Raw genomic sequence first — 21,450 nt, 5'->3', positions numbered from 1 at the left:
CAGGTGCTGATGCCGACCCTGCTTCATGTGAATATTGCAGGAAGAACAAGTGACCAGCAGGAAGTAGGACCTGACAATATCTTAAGATTTCCACATAGGCCAGTGGTCCAGCATCCTGTTCTCACAGTGGCCAACCAGATGTATTCTAGCTGTGTACAGTGGTACCTTGGGTTAAGTACTTAATTCGTTCTGGAGGTCCATTCTTAACCTGAAACTGTTCTTAACCTGAAACAACACTTTAGCTAATGGGGCCTCCCGCTGCTGCCGCGCCGCTGCTGCACGATTTCTGTTCTCATCCTGAAGCAAAGTTCTTAACCCAAGGTACTATTTCTGGGTTAGAGGAGTCTGTAACCTGAGGCGTATGTAACCTGAAGTGTATGTAACTCGAAGGACCACTGTATTAGTACGTGTTGTAGCTGCAATCATAATATGCTCTGGCATGATGAATGAATCCACACTTCTTAACAAAGCTTCTTTCTGTTGCATTTAGCAGTCTACATTCCTTTTAGTGCCTGGAGTAATATCCTCAATGTGTACCATTTACAAAATAGACCCATCTGTATCTGACAGTTCCTATGCATTTGGATGCTCTGACAGTGTGGATAATCAGGCTCCTGTGAGCATCCCAACCTATGGCTGCAGGGCACTAACGTTCAGTCTTGCACAGTGTTCTGAATAGGGCTGCAGTTACCCAGCTTTGAAAGTTTCAGTAGCAAGAGTTATAAATCCTGCAAAGAAGAGAACCTCTTATAGTTGTACTGAATAAAATCAAGATGTTTATCTTCTACAATGGGAGAATGTAGAAGGATGGGTAGCAAATGGGAGTTAGAGCTTCAAAATACCAACAGTAAGTAAAATGTATTCTAATAGGAGTCTACACTGGAAGAGAGAGATAACATTGAATGCTGAAACCTTTTGTTATAAGATTTGAGATAAAGCCATCCTTGTGTGTGGTGTTGACTCTGGAGATGAATATATTTACATCCAGGACACCTTGAGCCTGGAAGCCACTGGCATGCTGATGCATTCAACTTTATTTTAAATTGTTATTGCCATGCTGGGATATAAGCAGCATGAAAGAGCTGTCGGTGTCTGAGCCAGGTATAGCCTGGAAGCCTAAGAAAGAGAATGTTGGAATGGTCTGTGGGGCAAACTACAACAAACCAGAAGCCAAGGCTTAGCACAGATCCGTAACATAATTATTCACACATGCAAAGAATCCTGGAACTTAGTTTGCTAAGAGTGCTGGGTATTATAGCTCTGTTATGAGGAAATTACAGCTGCCATGATTCTTTGGGAGAAGTCATGTAACTTTAAATGTGTGCTGTGGATCTTCCCTTGGTAGATTTAGCAAGCAGTAGTGCAGGTATGAGCTGAACTTAAGAGTCAAGTCAGTATCAGAGACTGTGAACCAATCTGCATTTTAGGAACTGCCTTTGGCATGACAATTTCTCCCAGGTGTATTGTGGGCTCTTTTATATAGAGCTGACCAAACTGGAGGCAGAGTTTGCTTGGAAACAGAAAAGATACATATCTTTAGAGTAAGGCTGTTCTTGTGGTTCTCCAGCTGGAGGCTGAAGTGCTGAAATTCAGATGCCAACAATTCAAGACCCTCACCCCCACCATAGCTTGACAATTTAATGTTTGGTGCTTAATATTTTGTTTTCATATTTATCGTGGGTTGCTTATTAGTAATATATTGTTTTTAAAAACTGAGAGAAGAAAAAAAGTGTGCAACTCAATTAATAACCTGCCTCTACAATTTTGACAGATGCCACTGTTGTTTTAGTTGGGAAAATAGCAAGTATAAATTGGATTGCCAAGGCACAGCTGCAAGCTCTGCCCTGTACCTTTGAAATCCACTACCACCATGCATAGAGAGATCCTGGTCATATTTCCCCTGTGCCACCCTACCTTCTTCTTCTTTGGCGATCACTCGTAGCCGAGTAAGATTGTCTTCCATAGACAACGGTTTTAATAATGAGTCCATAAGTGACTCTGGAGACCAATTCTGGACCCCCTTGCGTCCTGAGTTTGAGTGTCTTCAAAGCCCATGACACCTTTGGTAAAGGCTGTTCTCCAACTGGAGCGCTTGCAGGCCACTGTTTCCCAGTTGCCACCCTACCTACAGTAATAGGACTCTGGGTATGCCACACCAAGGGCTAGTGTGAGGAGTAAAGGTGGATCTATGTCTTCCGTCTCTCGCAATGTATCACAGCCATAGCATATCTCTTTAGGTCTTCCAAAACAGAGTCATTGTTTTGAAGGATAATGAAAAACAATGACCTTGCTGCTTAAGGTTGCACCGGATGTCCACAATTTGGTTTCAGTGTAATTGTCAGTCCTGTGACATTGTATTTCTGACTTGAGTATGCATGCTAAGTAACTTAAATTAAATATTGTTTCAGCAAATTAAATATCTGTGCTGTTTCATATGCATGACTGTTTCCTATTTCAATATGCTTTGCCCAACCAGCTTGCATAATGAATTAATTTTTGCATTGTGCAGTTTGGGAGCATTGGCATATAATAGGAATATAATGTCCTTATGGGTCGCTGAAGCCCATTGGCAACAATTTCCCAGGTGTTCCATTAATGCTTCTCTCACAGATGAGATGCAGGCAGCTATGCTTGCTCCCAGTGGCTTGCCTGCATCCATATTTGACAGTTACTAGTCATCTCTATTTTGCTTTCCCAGTTCACAAAATCCTTCAGGGTGGGTTGTGATTCTTCTGTCATCTTCTTTTTCCTTTCCTAAGGAAGCCCTGCTGCCTCAGGCCACCATCATCATCTCACTGTGGCCATCATCATCTCACTGTGGCCAACTGGATAACTCTGGAAATCCCGCAAGCAGGTCATAGGAGCAAAAGCCCTCTCTCACTGGTGTACCTGGCTCTGATTCTGGATGTATTATGTAGCTATCATGACTGATAGCTTTTTATAGTCTTAGTGTTCATGAATTTTCTTTAAGAGCGTAACAGAATGTTCTTCCAATCACTGAAGTGTAAGAATAGCTATGATGGTATGAGATGAAGCATGAAGCACTTCTGTCAGCAGAAACATTGCCTCCTTATCAGGTATCACATTTGCATTCTCCTAGACTGGCAATAATGGTAATAACCCTTATTCAATGTCTGCTACCTTGAATCGAATTTTTCAATTAGCAAGAAGTCTTTGCTGATAAATTAAAACTTTATCTGTGTTTTCAGGATTTCTAATCTGATTGCATCTGAATGCTTTTTAGCCACCAGCATAGCCACTGCTTGGTATAAAATCCATCCTTGCTTTCCCCCACATGGCCTTTTATTTGAGTAACAGTTATATTTGTTTTCCATTATTCATGGCATTCATGTCTTCGTATCTCAGAGGTCTTAGCACAAAATTTGTACAATGTTAGTTTAGTACCATGAGAATCTGGAGAATGAGAATGAAAGACAGATTGATCACTGTTAGGTGAAGAGCTTCATACAGTGTTTCAGACAAAGTGGGGACCTTGATCTTAGGTGCTCAGAGCTTCTTTCTACTGCTTGTCCAATTTGGTTGGCTTCGGACATCAAAGGGATAACCTTTCTGTCTAACATGCAAGATCAATATTTGTTCATGTTGAATGTTAGAAACCTGTTCAGACTTTCCCTCTGTTCCTACTGTTCTCCTGTGTAATGAAGAGATGCACCAACCAACCTCACCTTATGTTCAAGCCGCTTAATTAGATAAAGGAAAGTATTATTTGTGTAGTAGTTACATCAGATGTCATGCCACCTGGAAAATCCGTTGGGGTTGCAAATATTGAACCATTATCATAGCATGATAGGTAATGTTTGACTTTTTAAATACCCTTGGATTTTCCATGGCAGTCGCTCTTGAATGAGGAAGGCAGGTCAAGCGTATAATAGCTGCTCTTCCCAGCATTATCAGGTGCCACCATGATTAAACTTGAGAACCTTGTGAGTTGGACTGGAGTTCTGGGCGCAACCCAGGGCCTGATGGTCAGAGGAGGAACTAAAGGTAATTCCAACTGAGATATGCATGCCACAGCCCTTAATACTCCTGGTCTAGGAAGTCATACAACATTAGAGGGCCAACCCAGGGTCGCTGACTGATTCACAGCTCCCAAATCTGCTGCCTTTCTTAAATCTGGCCATTCTGTCACGAATGGAGGCCACCAAGTTTCCTCTGCACCAGCAGCCTGTCTGATTTCTACCTGTCAGCTGATCAAGAAACTGTTTCCTCTCTGGCCTGAACCCCCCTGATAAGACCCTCCTCCCCACAAAAAGTGATAGCCAAAAGGCCATGGAATAATGGCGTGGATTTCTATGCAGAGGAAGATTTGCATAGTACTAACCTGGCCATTTCATAGTAGCAGTCACTGGTGATGCTATTTTTTAAAATGTCATCATTCAGTTGTATGAGTATCTCAGCTTGTAGTAGATGGTTAAGGCATAAACCCTACACAAATCCAGAGTGGAGTCAAGAAGACGGTTGGACTGCATCTTGTGCTGCATCTTCCAGCAAGTCCTGCAGCTAAGCTGGTGCCAAATGTCATTTGCTCCTGAAACTGATTCTCTGTGTCTGCTTTCCCTTGGACCACAGTAGCAAGTGAGGCCGAGACGGCGGGGGGCAGGTCTTGTTATCTAGGCAGCCAAGGACCTCCATATGCACTGCCCAGGTGTGAGCCCCAGGGAGGTCACTTTGGTGGGAAGCATCAGTTATGAGTTTCCGGTCTCCACAGCCACAGCAAGCACTGTGATTCTCCAGCAGCTGTGCACACCATTGTCTCTCGAGACAGGTGACAACAACAACAAATAGGTGGCAGCAGAAGACAAAAGAGGCATACAGTTTTTATTAGTCCTAGTGCCCCAGGCAACCAGCTATATTGTGAATGTAGTTTAGTTATTTATTGAGGAACACACAATAGAAATCTGTATCCAGCAACCTCAGGATAAATCCAAGCTTGGGCAATGGGAAGCAATTACTCAATCCAGAACGGGAAGGTATATTCTCCAGCCCAGATTCTTTCAGGTCAGCAGTTTGCCTTGAGAAGTGCAGCAAGCCAAAGGTTGATCAAGTGAAGAGTTTCCTTATTTGCTATTTATATCGAGTCTGATTAGTACAGTGTATTCATTTTGCCTACCAATCCCTGACAGGAGCAGTCCATGGTAGCTCTTGACATTCTTGGTGCAAGCCTCTAAGTCTCCATCACAGAATAGAAACTGTGGGCAGGGAGGGAGGGAGAAAGACTAAAATGAGAGAGATAGTTTTAGTGTTGCTGTATGATTTAGTGCAGGCGGGGTGTCAGAGAGAACAACACTTTGAGAACTTTTGTTTTCTCGCTGGAATTGTTAACATCAATAAGGAACAGTAATCAGAAAGCAACAAAGACTCTGTGTTCAGTAAGGCTTTGCTACAAGATAATTTTCTGATGAGGGAACACAAAATGACTCATTAGTTATTCCACAGCTGCAGAAAAAATTGGAGCAAAGTGGTGTTAAATGTTTCCTTTTCAGGATCCCAAAGGTCAGAAATGGCATCCTAGTTGCAGAGCTGTGGCTGGCCTGTAGAACAAATTCTGTAACTGCCCAGTGCATGTTGTTGGGGGGAGCATCTTGGTGGTTCGTCTTCCTGATTTAATGTGGTAGTTCATCCTGTTAAACAAATTGGGAGCTGAAGGGATTGGTGATGTCTGGAAAGTCAGTTCAAGAAGATTCACACTGATTCTCTGTTTTCTTCCTTAATGACCTTTGTCTCTCTGAATATTTAAAGGTCCCCCCCCCCAAGAAACTTACTATTCAATACTATGGAGCACTATCACAATGCAGCATCTCATAGGACTAGGTTACCTGAAGAAACTATTTTCAGGAACTTGCTTTTCCCGTCCTACAGAACACAAACTGTTTTGCTTCATTCAAAGTCTATTTTTAAATATCTGGTGGACTATGCCTGTATTCAGTCTACGACCTTTTCTACTTCTGAGCCTTTTCTGACGTAGCAGAGCTCTTGACAATGTACATACCCCCCCCCAATCAAAAAGCTGGCAAATGCTTTCAGCAATTGCTTTCAGCAGCTGCTTTTACAATGAGACGGTTGCGTAATTTCACATAAAGGGCTCATCCATTTTCATTCTCATCTCTCAAGCTGTTACGAAAGCTGCTTACAAACACAGTGTTACCAAGTGTCTTTTGGTTCCTTCCCCAGAGTTTACTGAAAAGAAATATGGGCAGATTCTTGATTAAGTGCTATTTTTAATATATGTATTTGTGGTCTGTTTTTAAATAAATATAACAGCAATATAAAATAACAACAAGAAAAAATACCAACCCACTCCCAAATAGCAACCTCCACTAATACTAGTTACTTCATTAAATTATGAACATTGATTTTATAATTTTCCCAATCTATGGGGTTTGCCTTGCACTTTATTGCACCACTACATGATGAAAAGGCTCAATTTTCCAGCAAAGTGATTGTAAAACTTTCTACCCTCTTTTGCTAATATCATTTTTAAATGACCATCTTCCCCAACCACGATATATTTAGTTGTGCCCAATGATTGAAGTTCATTTCTAACTTTATGTAATCATTTCCTGTGGTTATATTTTGATAAGTTACTCAGATTTTGCATTATCCATATGCCCAGATATTTGACTGCAGAACATTTCTGGGGGGAATTATATTTCTTTCTTCTTCTATGTATGTCTCTTGGGTGAAACAGGCAACTTATTGAATTGCATACCTCTATTGATAATTTTAGGCAGCTTCATAGTCTTGGGTTGGCATAGTTAAAGCAGTTAGTTTCTGTAGAGTGAACCGTGCAGGTATAAAATCTGTCCATCTTTATTCCAATAGGTCAGTTTGGATCTGCCATTAGACAAAATGTGAGTTGCCTAAAACACTCCTCCAAGTACATGAAAACAGAGGTGCATTTTTTGCAGTGTTGTGAAACCTCTGTCCTATGCAACACTTTATTACAACTAAATACCACTACATTTAAGTGACTTCTTATATAGGGGAGTGTCACCCAGAGAAGGAATTAAGAGAGAAAACAGAAGTGAAAAGGGGACATCCTGGTAGTTCTTGCTACATCTTTCCCTCATTTAAAAGGCTCAACTTCTACAGAAGCAATTATGGGATTTATCTTGTATTTTTTAAACAAGAAAGCAGCCCACACATTGTGTGAGCAATATACCCATATCTGCTTTGTAGCTCCTCACATATCTCCCTTGCCTTAAATATCTTTTATGGTCTTCTGTTGCAGACAGGACTCTGTACAAGATGAGTAAGTTTCTGACCTCATCCTCTGTTTCTCTTTTATCCTCCTACATTAATACAGTTGCCTCTAACTTCAAATGAGGGACGGAGTCTAATCTCTATGCCATCAGACTCCATAATTGTGGGAGATAGAGTGCCATTTATGGGGGCATTTCTCTTCTCTGTGCTGCATATTAGGCAGTTTATTGTAACTTGCCATCATGTGGTGTCTGTTGTCAAAATGAGTTCAACGCTTTTCTTGTCTGCTGCAGTTTGCACACCACAAAATAATGTGTATCTCTGCTCTGTTGCTTCAGAAATCACCCGCTGGCTTTCCTTAATCTGAAAACATTATCAAAAATATCACAGATTAGTATTTATATTTGGAGCTTATTTGTTTGACACTGGGGTTTGCTGAAGCAGCTCAGTCGGTCAGTTTTCCTCACCTCCGCATGCTGACCTCATAAAATTTAAAACCAAAAATAATATTAAAACAGCTTAAAAAATGAAACACCATTAACAGCAGAAATGCCAGACATGATGAGAATTCAAAAGAATTTCCTTTTGGCTTTACCAGTGTATTTTTGACTGAGTCCTTATCATGTCTTAAATTGGAAGTGATTTTTGATTTCGTATTTATTTACTTAGAGCTAGCGTAACTTGATCAAGTGAAAGGAAAGGACTGGGTGGGGATATGAAGGGCACACACCGTGTCCCTCTCCTATTCTTTGTAATGAGATAGCATGGAATGCATGTGCAATCACTAAAATAAGGGGGGGAGGAAGCAAACAGCTTTGGTTCACCCCCATGAAAGTCTCTGTACATGTGAACACTTTCCCTGTACACAAAAGAATTGAGGCTGTAGCTCAGTGGTGGAGCACATGTTTGTATGCAAAAGGTCCCAGGTTCAATTGCTGGAATCTCGAAGTAAGGATGGAAAAGACTTTCTTCTGATGTATGCAACAACAGCAGCAAGAATACTCATCGTGAAGTATTGGAAGACACAAGATCTACCCACCCGAGAAGAATGGCAGATGAAGGTGATGGAGTACATGGAACTGGCGGAAATGACTGGCAGAATCCGAGACCAGGGAGAAGAGTCGGTAGAAGAAGATTGGAAGAAACTTAAAGTTTATTTACAGAAACACTGCAAAATTAAGGAATGTTAGAGGGAGGTTGGAATGAAGCTAAGTGGTTTTAGCAATAATGTGGTTAAGGGGTACGTAAAAATGGATTGTTAACATGTAAAAATGTAAAGTTATAATATATTACGATAAAGTATCAAGATAAATGCAAAAAAGGGTAAGGACTTGCTGAAACAACTATTGAACTACAATGCAAAAGAGGGAGGTGTGAGGAGGTCAGGGAAATAAGTAAATGAAAGACAAGACATGGAAAGATTGAAATATTTTTAATTGCTTTTTTACTTTTTCTGTATTTTGTATTTTTTGTTTTCTTTTTCTTTTTTCATCTTTGTAATTTTTTTGAAACTTTAATAAATATTATTATAAAAAAAGACTTTCTTCTGAAACCCTGAAGGGGGTACGGCAATTTGTATAGATTTTGGGGGATGAATGTGCGGCCTTCGAAATCTTCTTGGATTCCAGTTTCCATCAGCCCCAGGCAGCACGGTCAGGGATGCAGGCAGTTAGAGGCCAGCATCTGGAGAACTACACTACTGGTGTAGACCATACTGAGCTAGATCGACTAAACACCATGAATCCTATTTGAAAAATATCCATCAATTATCTTAAAGGTGGGTTCCAGGTATCCAGAAGCAACTGCGTGGTGTGGATTTCATTCATTGTTGTACTTAGGTAATGTGAACAATTACAAAAGAGCATTATTATATCTCTTAAATAACCTTACCATATCACCCAAAAGCAAATCCAAATTAGGGATCAGATATGGAGTTTGGTGATGATAGTCAGACATGAGCTCCTACAGAAGACAAAATATACAAGCATTATTTGAATGACGTAAGGTGTTAACAGTAATGAACCAGATGGCACATTGTATTAAATAACATTATTAATGTTTCTGTTCTAAGGTGGATGCATTGGCGTGGTGCTGGCAGTACTTACATCTTTCACATTGCTTAGGCATGTTTAATTAGGAATTTAATTGATGGGTAACGGTGATAATTTGTGTTTTTCTTCCCTTTCTTCCCTTGTCCCACTGTGTCTGTCCTTCCCTCCCTCCTGCACTAAAAGTGGCTGTTCCACTATCTCCAAGTTCCTCCTGCTGTTCTGCAATAGACCAGTTCCTGTCTAACCCTGAACATATTCTGTAAGTCTTTTATTTTATTACATGTTTCTGTGTTCATGTGTGTCCATGTGTGTATGTGTGTATTTATTCATTTTAATGGACGTCCTAGAACTTCCCCTTGTTCAATGGCTTGTTCAGTAGTTACAGGACTGAGAAGCCCTAAACAAGGGGCACTACAGTGACCACTCCAAGCCCCCCTGTTGGTCCCCAGCAATTTTATTAGGGGGGCAAGGGATTGGGAGATGGGGCTTCAGTGGCAGGCATGGGCCTGGGTCCTGAGGCATTCTGGAGAAATGCTAGAATGGGGAAATAAAGGTGGTGGTAGCTGCTTCACCTGGCACTTTTCTTAGGAATGCTGGTCCCTAAACAGTGGGGGTGTTAAGAAAGTTAATAGAAAGGGAGGCTCAGTGCAAGGAATTTGCAGTTGATTATGAAGTGTGCCATTTTCTTGTAACCCAAAGGACAGGTGGCACATTTTATACTGAGTGTTCTGAGCTGGCTATTATTGTTGCCAAGTACAGTGATAGGGATCAAATATTGTTGTGCATGGTGATCTATAGATGTGCAAAAGAAGATTTTAAAAGAATTTTATCACAAAGCAGAACAAATGGTTAGGACACCACAGAATGTCATCCTTCTCTTAATATCTTGCTTGTCAACCCATGTCTTAGGGAATGGATCTGGTAGTTAAGACTCACAAAATATTATTTAAATGTTGCTGCCAGAAGTAGTATCTGCCTTATATTTAGAAAAAAATACAGTACTGTATTCTTCATTCTGAAATCAAAAATGCAGAGTATGGAATACATGCCCCCCCCCCAAATTCTTGCCTGCTTATATTATGAACACCCCCTTTTTTGTTAAGAATCCTAAACCTCAGTATTTCAAGGAGGGTACTGAAAAAAATATTTTGGAAGGAAGTAAATCATGGGACCACTCTGATATTGTCCTCAGTTTTGCATATTTCTCCTAGACAAGGCTTCAAGGAGTTCCTTGAACCCATTTGCACTTACCTCCTGATGAGTTCCCACCCACTTTCTTAGTCTTGACTTTACAAACAAGGACTGAAGCATAACAAAAGGCTACAAGAAGGTCCAGGAATTCTGAGCTCAAGATAATGCAAGTGAGCACAGAATCTAAGTCTGGTAAAATGACTAAGGGTCATGTACATGGGCAAAAATGTTCATTGGCAAACATCAACCCAGCTCCTTGTAGAAGAAAGCTATTTTTATTTGATCCTGATGTTTAAGAAAATCTTAACAGCCCATGCTGTGTGACAAAGAGCACTTAAATAAAAAGTTTACTGAAAAACGACAAACTCATTAAGGAGGAAGATGGAAAGCACTTAACATACATTCTCAATACAAGATTTCCTATTATGGGGTCAGCTTTGTCCACATAATACCTTGGGTGTTTTTAAAGCAACATTTTCTCATGCTGGAGTAAACTGTCCAAAATGACTCAAGAGGGAAAGATATCTCTAAGCAAGCAGGGAAATGCACTATTATTTCTTTTCATCCCAAGCTGCCACTATACTGTATCTGCATGTCTCATTTTGTAGTTTAAATGTTACTGTTTTCAGAGGCTTTAAAGATAAGCTACAAAAATTTATGCTACCTGACACCCATTGAGCAGTGCATGTTAAAATAAATTACGGAAAAATGCAAAATTCATGCATTTTTTGTGTGAAAGATCCATGCAGAGCTAAGTGGGCAGTGAGCAAGTGTCTTCTTTATGGTTTCTTCCTGAAACCAAAAACAATAGTTTTTGAAGCTATCTGATGATGGCTTGAACTCATGATTTGAACGCCAGTTAAAAGCAGCAAAATCCCAGAGGTACCCAACGTGATCTTTGACCACTGGCCATCCTGGCTAGGGCTGTTGGGGGGGGGAGGGCATGGCATTGGCTGCCTATGATATGAGTGAATATTTCTTTAGCAGGTAGCCACCAATGAGTTATTATGCTACAAAGCTGTAAGATAAGGTGTGTGAAATTCCATTTTAGGTATGCCAACAACAAGGAATTTAAGCCCAGGGCTTTGCATTGACATAGCATTAACAGATGGTGAACAGCAGTCAAAAGATGTTCCGTTTATAACAACTAAAACTATCTCCAATTTCAGAAGGCATTTCTTTCTTTCAGTTGAAACTCTGTGACCTTGTAGCTGCCATAACCCTGCCAGACGTGTTGTGCTCATCTACTTGTTATTTTCCTGTTGAAACATCTTAGTGGGATGCTAAGAGTTCAACCAAGAACATAGTCTGCAATTTGCCAATGACAAGGACAGACCATATTTGTCAAGTCTTCAGTCGCAGCTTTGATTAGACTCCAAAGTAAAAATGCGTTCATGTTGCTAAGGCAATATTAGAAATGAGTGATTCATCTTAGAAGGGAATTAACTGTACTGAGGTACCAATTGTGATGAAATGATTAACTCTGACAGGCTGGAAAGCGGGAAGTTGTGGTCTGCAAAATGTTAGGTTATTTTGCAGGTACAGGTTGCAAAAATGACTATGAGGACTAGTTTGACTATGATTCTGCTGAGCAATTCATTAAAGTTCATCAAGCCCACTCACTGCAGATAAGATAAATCAAAGTCTGCAAGGAACTAATGTTATTTATTTATAAACAAAACACATCATTTAGTTTGATCTTCTTGGATATTTATTATTATTATTTTGTGTATGTTCAAAATCTCCATCAAACTGGTCTGAAGGGAAAATAAAATATGAGGGGACTTGAGGTTCATTTTATAAGGCCATATGAAAATAATATTGCAGCATGTACTTTAGTGCAAACAGGTGGCAGGGTGTGCACAGGAAACAATTTTTAATGTTATCTCAGTAACTTTCCTAGGTTATTGGGAGGGCTTCCAAGATGAGGATCATGTGGCTCTACCCCAGAATTTCCTGTAGCAAATGAATTCACTATTCCTCTATTTACAGAGCAATCCAAGATCCCCTTATGCCACACTTTGGGTGGTGGAGGGGTCAAGGTGCTGGATTGAGTGGTGTCCCTTCCTCTGCAAGCATCACTCTGGTACTGATCACCATCTTCCGCCTCCCAAAGGGGCAGGCAGGAGACATGCTGCCAGGCTCTTCACTAGCAGAGGGAGAGGAGGGGGCGGTGCTGAGCTGGTCTGGGTTACATTGAACTCTGAGTCGGTCTCACTTGGAGCTGGCTTACCCTCTCCATTCCCTACCCTGAGCAGCTGGACCGTGGGTTTTTATTTATTTATTGCATTTATGTCCCACCTTTTCCCTCATCCCAGTTATGTGCCATTAGGACAGCCTCACATTGGCTCCTCAGTGGTATTTGGAGGCATTTACTTATTTTTAATTATCTCCCTTGGCTCAAATCAAGCCCAGATCCAAGGGGGGAAATTGTGTCACTGATGAATGGCCTGAAACAAGCTGAAATTCTGCACATTTATTTCAGTAATGGTTGTGGGCATCTATAATGTGTCAAAAGAAGAGCATTTTTCTGTTCTCTCCTCTTTCGTGCATTTTCTGATGTGTCCATTAAGGCCAAGGCTGTGTATATTCCATGAATCATTCTGCTTTAGCATTGAAAAGTGCAAAATTAGGTAAGTGAGCACAGAACTCAGCATCCTGAGGCCACAGCTTTTTTAAAAAGGGGGGGGGGCATAAGAGGTAACTTACTGCGTAATATGGCTGGACTGCTGAAAGTGTCTGATTTAAATCTCAGAAGAATCAGGGAGGGAGACTTAATAGAATTTCCATTCCTAAGAGCCAGGCTTTGGTGTGCCATGCATTGCTCTCTGTTCTTCTTCATGGAACAAATAAATTGTTCTAAATAAAATGCATGCAAAGTATGTATCACTTTTGCAGCATATATATGCTATGCAGAATCCAACTTTGCTTACTTCAGGATTTAAATGGCATTTTTTCAGCTTGAAGCACACATAGCTAGCCCAACTCAACCACTGTGACTATTTTAGGAAAGAAAGTTTTCTTGTTGCTAGCCTCTTCTTATATACGGATGCATTTCATCTGGAATTCACATAGCCAAGGAAAGAAGCCCTTGTTCTGGGAGATTTGGTGGTACACCAGTACAAAGAATAACTAGGATGTTGTTACCAGCAGTGACATTGGTTCTACATGGCAATGCTTGTGGATTCAAGGCCCAACTATGCCTCCCTGCCTGTTAACAAGCAGCCACATGGCACAGCATACAATGTAACACAAAGAATGAAAGCAAATGATTATTTCTTTGTTTGTTTTACTACCATCCTTCACCCTAAAGTGCCAGGGTGGAGTACAACAATTAAAACACAATGTTAAAAAAATTTACAATCTCAAAGACAAAATGGGTGCTAAAAATATACATCTCAGGTGTCAAAAGCCATAGCAAAGAGGGGCATCTTGAGGAGATACTGAAGTGGAGAAGCACAGGAATGCTTTTGTGAATCATTGTCCAATGTGTATGCTGGCCAAACATTGTCATGAAAATTGAGTGTTTTACACTGCACTGCAGCAAAGAAGATATACCTGCAAACAGGACATCATACAAGCAAATATTCTTTTCCTCTTCTGTTGTGATGCATCTGAAAAGAGAAGAAGAACTTGTTCTACCTCTGAGAAGCTTCTTACTGGCTAAATGGTGGCAAAAGGTGGTGTATGAGAAATTATTGACTACTGGGATATCCCATGTGACCAACAAAATAGAATTTTCTCCAGCTGCTAATAATACAAATTTGGAAAATGAACTTTCTCACAGAGTTGGAAGCTAGAAGGTTTTCTGTCCAATCCATGTTGTGCTTGTTTTGTTTTCAGTCCAGTTCCCGGGGTGATAGCTACAAACTTAGCATGCTAGATCGGCAGACCAAACGACTGTCCACCTGTTGAACTCTGCCTTCCTGGTGAATCATGGTGCAGATGGCAGCGCCATTTTCAGAGCTATAAACAGTATAATTGTCATAGCTCTTTGAATGGTACTGCCATATGTACCAGAAAAGCAGCATTTAGATGTGTAAGGGCTTTGGGTCAACTGAACTGCCTTTGTAAATTACTGTATATGGAATTCTAAAGTGAGCTTGAATGCTATGTTAAGCTTTAGAGGATATGCTCCAAGAATGTTCTCACCTGCAATAAATCCAAGTATATGTCAACAAATTGATCATGCAGACAAGACATTGAGCAGCAGCTCAATGACAAAATGACTAAAATCAAAACAAATAACCAGCAGGTTGTTTGCTTGAATGAATGGTGCATTTCTACAGTGATGTATGTTTAACATGCACATGTGCAGGTGTTTAATGGATCTCTTTCCAATAAAGCTACAGAGCAAATCTGCTTTTCGGTATGACTTTAAATATTTCCTTCAATATCTGCATGCACTGGTGGACAGAATAGTACCCATAATTTGTGCTGTAAATGCAGAAAAATAACATGATGAAAGACTGTAGTAATGAAAAAGGGAATGATACAGAGAACATGGTGAAACAAAGACCACTTTCCCCTAAGACTCCTCTAACTTGGTGTGGAGAGCCTGTTGCTTAGTGCTAATGTGCCTGTTTTACATGAAGATGGTTCCAGGTTCAATCTCCAGTTTTATGACAATCTGGTTTTAATGGTAGATGCAAAAGACCTGTGCTTTTGACTCTTAAGATCCATTGTTTGTAATAGGCAAATTGAGTTGGAATAAGTTTTCTTCCTTTGCTCCAACCTGTGACTCCTTGCATTCTGTGCTGTTGGTTGTGACTGGCATGGTTGGCTGTTTGACCTATCATATTGTACACCCGAGAGTATGCAGAGCAAACTTTTCTCTGCTCCTCTCCAGGTCACTCTCTCTTATTCAGCGTCAGGCTTAATTCATTTTTGAGTTCTCTGTTCATCTATCATGTCGCCTTCTTTATTCACTTGTATACGCATTACATTTCCTGATCAAATGAAAAAAAAAAGATGTTTAAGTCACATACATATAAAACAGACATTTTCTTTATTTCTTTGTATACAGTGGTACCTCTGGTTACGTACTTAATTCGTTCCGGAGGTCCGTTCTTAACCTGAAACTGTTCTTAACCTGAAGCACCACTTTAGCTAATGGGGCCTCCTGCTGCTGCCGCGCTGCCAGAGCACGATTTCTATTCTCATCCTGAAGCAAAGTTCTTAACCTGAGGTACTATTTCTGGGTTAGCGGAGTCTGTAACCTGAAGTGTATGTCACCTAAAGCGTATGCAACCGGAGGTACCACTGTATAAGAGTTTCACATCTCCAGGGAATAAAATGCAGTAGGTGATTTCAAACCTCCTTTAGTTCTTTATGGCAATTTTGACTCGCCCTTTTCAACTGAGAGCCAATTCTGTTTTTGTGTTTGGCCAGTCTCTTGGGCCTTTTCCTACTACTTGTTTTCTTACTTTTTCCATTCTTTTAGTGTGTGATCAAAAATCTTTAGACCTCTCAAAAATACAAGAGTACAGCAATCTGTGCCAAAGCAGCCATTGTAGTGCTGACCCTGTTTACTTCATTAATTACCTGAGCATTGCCTCAAGGCATTAATCAAGTGGTGCAGTTTCCAGTTTAATGTCATCCTACAGCATCTGTAACAGCTGCAGGCAGATATATGTCACTTGGCTCTTCTTGCATTTGTTCTGTAATTGACAGTCTGCTCCTGCCAGGCCTAATTGTGATCAAGCCTGTTTTACTGTGAGTTCTCTACAAGAAAAGGCTTCACCTAGACTAATTTTAACTATTAAGATGGATACATTGGTGAGGATGTTGTACCTAAAATGTAGCGATTATCATCTAATGCTGCGGTAGTCCGTAAATGAATTCCAGATGAAGGTTTTGTTTTGTTGGTAGTGTGCACTTAACATTTGCCAAACTGTCAGAGATAGCAGTGAGGTGGTCTAATGTCAATGAAGTTACACCATATTTTCACCAGTACAAATTGATCTAGAATGTGTTTCCTCTGACACAGATAGAAGCTCTTGCACAGAATGTGTGTTTTATCTTACCCCTGCAATGAGGGAGTATTTATTATTAGATTATTAGCTTGACTCGCCATGCTTGTTCTGTATACACACATTTCAAATTTGTGCTCTTTGAGAATAGCCTGTTTGGGTAAATCTGGCTTATGTGCATTGGGTTTTGTTTCTGTTTTACTCTCAAGTCGTTAGCTTCAATAAAATCAGTGAACATGGTCATTTTTACAGAATAAGAAGAGTAATAAATTGGTTGTTCTTGTAGCATTCAATAGTGATGGTTTCATGAATGTGTGAGGATGAAGTCCTTACAACATGGGTGCAATTTGTATGTATGTCTTATGTTAGTGGGTGGAACCCACTGAGATGAAAGTTCCATCAGTGCAAGGAATTCTGCTTGCACAATGGAATATTCTCTCCCCCCCTTTCCTTGTGGACCCCTAGATCTGCTCTAGATTTTCCCTCAACCATCTGCAGCAGGTTTGAGAGTGGATGGTATGGAGGGCATGGGAGGGAAGTCTTGTTGTACAAACAGAATTTCTTGTGCTGATGGGAATCATTAGAGAATACATCCCTGGACCTGCATGTCATTGGCTGTGTTCACGCAGCACTTCATTCCATTTCTCTGATGTTACCCTAACTGTGATTTCAACATTATATTTACAGCTTCACATACATTGGTATCTCAGGTTAAGAACTTAATTCATTCTGGAGGTCCGTTCTTAACCTGAAACTGTTCTTAACCTGAGGCACCACTTTAGCTAATGGGGCCTTTTGCTGCTGCCGCACGATTTCTGTTCTCATCCTGAAGCAAAGTTCTTGACCTGATTTCTGGGTTAGCAGAGTCTGTAACCTGAAGCATCTGTAACCTGAAGCGTCTGTAACCAGAAGCGACTATAACCTGAGGTACCACTGTAATGCAAAAAGCCACTTTAATAAAACCGATGGAATGTGGTGCATTTTAAGTGTTCATTTCCATGTTATTTGATTCCAGGGGAGGGGGGATGCTGCCACCTTAACTCAGAAAACCAAGTGGTGTTTTCTGTTGTTTTTATACAGGAATCAAAGGGGAAACAGAAGCAGCCTGGATAGCTCAGTTGGTTATAGTGTGGTGCTGATAACGCCAAGGTTGCAGGTTTAATCTCCATATGGGACAGCTGCATATTCCTACACTGCAAGGGGTGGGACTAGATAATCTAACCTGAGGGTCTCTTCCAACTCTACAGTTCTATGATTCTATGTGTGGAAAGGGTAGGAGAGCGATGATGTTGTCCAGTATTGATTATTGTGTCACAGCATTCCCACTGATGTGAATGAAATTTAGTGTGACATGTCAGTATACCTGTCAAAAATCCACAATTCCATAACACAAGCGCTGCAATGTGAAGGGAACACTGGAAAATGAGGCAGAAGTGCTAGTGTTACAGTGAGAAAACTAAAGCCATATTCCCCACATCTTAATGCATCTGTATCTGTAGAAATATTTTTTGTATGAAGAACAATTAATTATTATTAATTACTTGAAACTGACAGGAGGGCAGAGGTTCCTATCATGTCCTTCTGTATACCCTGCAGGCCAATTAACCCCTTTAGCTACTGGATTAAAATACTGTGAAAAGTGCTGATCCTAAGGATAGCACAATGTGTTACTACAATTAAATGAAGAAAATGACTGAGATCAAGAAATTGCCTGAAGCACTTAATTGGAACTAATTAGGCGAAGTGATTTACAACAGAGGATGGAAGTGAGCAGTGCAGATGGCTCTCATTGGCTCAAAGATACAGCTGTGACAAACTGATTCATAAAGATGCATATCTGGAACAGTCTGTTCAGTAACACACACATTCTCTCCCTCAAATTCTCTGAATAAATTTTCATGAAAATATCCAAATTAGAGGCTGTTAACTTTCTCAGCATGAAAGTTGCCAATGAAATGATGGATTGGGCGGGGGAGGGCTGGTCTGAAATTAAGAGGAATTCACAGTTGTACTTCAATACCATGTTGGTTAAAAACACAATAAAATATGGAGCGAGGGAAGCATAAGGTATATTTATATAAGGCAGGGGAAAGTGTAGCCACCTTGGTGATTACCATTGGCCATGCTGGTTGGAACTGATGGCAATAGGAGTCCTACACCTGCAGAGCCACAGGTTTCCCAGCCCTGATGTGAGACATGTGCATACTCAACATGGTTTAAACCAGGTTTCCTGAACTTGGTGCCTTCCAGATTTTTTGGACTACAAGTCCCATCAGACCCAACCAACATGGTCAGGGATGATGGGAGCTGTAGTACAGCAACCACTGAAAAATATATCTCATGGCCATAATTTTCCTTTTAACTGCCAAAGGCCATGCAAAATTAATTTTGCAAACTCTTTCACATTCCTTTGTGGTACTTGTATCTGAGTTCACTCGGGAGCCATTCCCAAATGTTTGAGAATTATTTTGCTCATCACAAAGAGGGAGTATGGAGCAGGCCTTGATCTGATGACAATAGTCAGTGTATGCTACGGTAGTATTGTAAGGAGCTAGAATCATAGAATCATAGAATCATAGAGTTGGAAGAGACCACAAGGGCCATCGAGTCCAACCCCCTGCCAAGCAGGAAACACCATCAGAGCACTCCTGACATATGGTTGTCAAGCCTCTGCTTAAAGACCTCCAAAGAAGGAGACTCCACCACACTCCTCGGCAGCAAATTCCACTGTCGAACAGCTCTTACTGTCAGGAAGTTCTTCCTAATGTTTAGGGGGAATCTTTTTTCTTGTAGTTTGGAACCATTGCTCCGTGTCCGCTTCTCTGGAGCAGCAGAAAACAACCTTTCTCCCTCCTCTATGTGACATCCTTTTATATATTTGAACATGGCTATCATATCACCCCTTAACCTCCTCTTCTCCAGGCTAAACATGCCCAGCTCCCTTAGCCGATCTTCATAAGGCATCGTTTCCAGGCCTTTGACCATTTTGGTTGCCCTCCTCTGGACACGTTCCAGTTTGTCTGTGTATATAGCTAGCATATAGTTAATGAAGCTTTATATCACTTGTGAAGTCATTGGCATGTTATGTTGTGGTAGACCATATTATATCTGGGCTCAAAGGAAGTTCACTGATTGGAGGAACTTTCAGAGTCACACAGGGCGCTACTGAAATTTGAGATCCCAAGGTCCGCAACTCATCAGGTCTGCCTAATTGTTTGTTGGTCCCCCTAATTGTTATCTTACATGCAGTTCTAGAGAAAAATACAACATGACTCTAGTATCCCAGAGCAGACATCGAAGGAGAGAGAGAAAGAGAGAGAAAACCTCACTTCATTTCTGCATTAGAATTCTAGAGGCTTCAGAGACATAGCTTTGTTATATATATTTTTTATCTCTCTAGAGGGTCTTCTGCAGTTCAGTGAAAGTACTCGTTAGTTGCTGTCTGATGCACTTTTGCCTGCCTGGAAGCTAATTTTGTCTAGGAAATTGTTCTCATGTACATGCCAGCTCTTTGCTGCTGTGTTTAATCATCAACTACACCGAGAAAGCTTTGGTGACAGTAAATGTTGTGTGAAGTACCTAAGGGGTATTTATTCTAAAAGCATTGACTACTGAACCTTGGAAAACTTTTACCTCATAGAAAAAAAGATGCAGTGAACTGAAGGCAGCCTGGTGTGCAGCACTGTCACACCATCAGAGATGCTGTCACACTGTCAGAGAGCACACATGTTAAATGCAGTGTGCACAGTGTACAACATATCAGGCTTCACCATACAAGCCCCCCTGAGCATGCTGTTTTGCCAGGCAAATACTCTGCCTGCTTTTGAAGAAATTGTATTGTACTGATGTTTACTATAGGTTTCATGTAAAGAACATCATGGGAATTGAGCAAGACTTTGGTTCATTCTATCTTTCTGCTCTTTTCACATTTAACGCACAGGCGCGGTTTCCTTTCAAAGGCAGGAAGTATTGGCTGTAGCTTGCCCTTCTGCTATGAGAAGATGGCATTTAGACAAGGTCGTGCTGCTATTGACCTTGGAGATATTCTACATCCCCAAGGGATGTCCTATACACAAGAACAAAATGGGCCAGATTCAACTAACTTGTCCCACTAACAGAAGCCCATGTAAGGACTTGCACTGGGGCTTTCCGTCTCCCCAAAACCCACTCTGAAGTGTCAGGAGAACCCCCAGAACTGCACATGAGAATAGCAGAGGGGAGATTGTACCAGCAAGCAAGCAGAAATGCTTTTGCCGGTGGAATGTTTGCAACATCACAACATTCAGTTCTTCCCAGTATTTCAATGTATTCTGGAGTACAGGTGAGTAGAAGGTAAATTGGGTCCTGCTAGCAGGTTGCTGTATGATTTGTAGAAGAGCGACTGTGCTCTCTGAGCCACTGTTTTGCACTTGGCTCTTCCCACCTCCCTGGCCTCAAGATACATATGCAGTCATACCTTGGAAGTTGAACGGCTTCTGATTGGCTGCAGGAAGCTCCTGCAGGCAATCAGAAGCCGCAGAAGCTCCATCAGACATTTGGGTTCCAAACAACATTCACAAACAGGAACCCTCACTTCTGGGTTTGTGGCGTTTGGAAGCCAAAACGTCTGAGTACCAAGGCGTTTGGGATCCAAGGTATGACTGTATGTCACCTCTGTATACTTAGGCAGTGATTGCTCTTGGTAATTAGTATCCATATAAAGTTTAAGTGAAGTTAGATACCTAATGTGGATTAATATATGTGCAATGATTGTACTGAGAGTGAATATCTAGGCAAGGTAATTGAAACACTGCTCCTGACCACTGGGATTCCTGCTCTTCTTTCTTTTCCAGTCATGTTTTTGTCCCACTTTCCCTCCAAAGAACTTAAAATGGGCTACCTGTATTGATCCTGTTCTGTCTTAGTGATGACCCTGTGTGGTAGTTTAGGCTAAGAGATGTACTGCTTGCTGGCATGTAGTGCTAAGGACTTAGTCCTTATGAGCAAACATTCTGTCTCCTGAAAAGATCACA

At 40.9% G+C, this 21,450-nt stretch overlaps 1 protein-coding gene across 6 annotated transcripts in view; it reads left to right on the top strand.

The window, feature by feature from the left end:
- HTR4 (5-hydroxytryptamine receptor 4) overlaps window positions 1-21,450 on the top strand; it is a 159,854-nt gene that overhangs the window by 121,346 nt on the left and 17,058 nt on the right. The window contains exons 7-8 of one of the 6 annotated variants that reach the window (XM_081852150.1): window positions 9,459-9,534; window positions 11,656-12,053. The exons of 4 other annotated variants lie outside the window; for them this stretch is intronic. In XM_081852150.1, the coding sequence (XP_081708276.1) occupies window positions 9,459-9,519 (61 nt within the window). In that variant the 3' untranslated portion in view covers window positions 9,520-9,534; window positions 11,656-12,053. Of the gene's footprint in view, window positions 1-9,458; window positions 9,535-11,655; window positions 12,054-21,450 lie in introns of those variants that run through there. One more of the 6 variants, XM_081852149.1, reaches the window with a different exon arrangement.

This window comes from Podarcis erhardii (assembly GCF_964252035.2).
Source record: "Podarcis erhardii genome assembly, chromosome: 2".
Lineage (NCBI taxonomy): Eukaryota > Metazoa > Chordata > Lepidosauria > Squamata > Lacertidae > Podarcis > Podarcis erhardii.
This window is presented reverse-complemented; position numbering and strand designations above follow the sequence as displayed.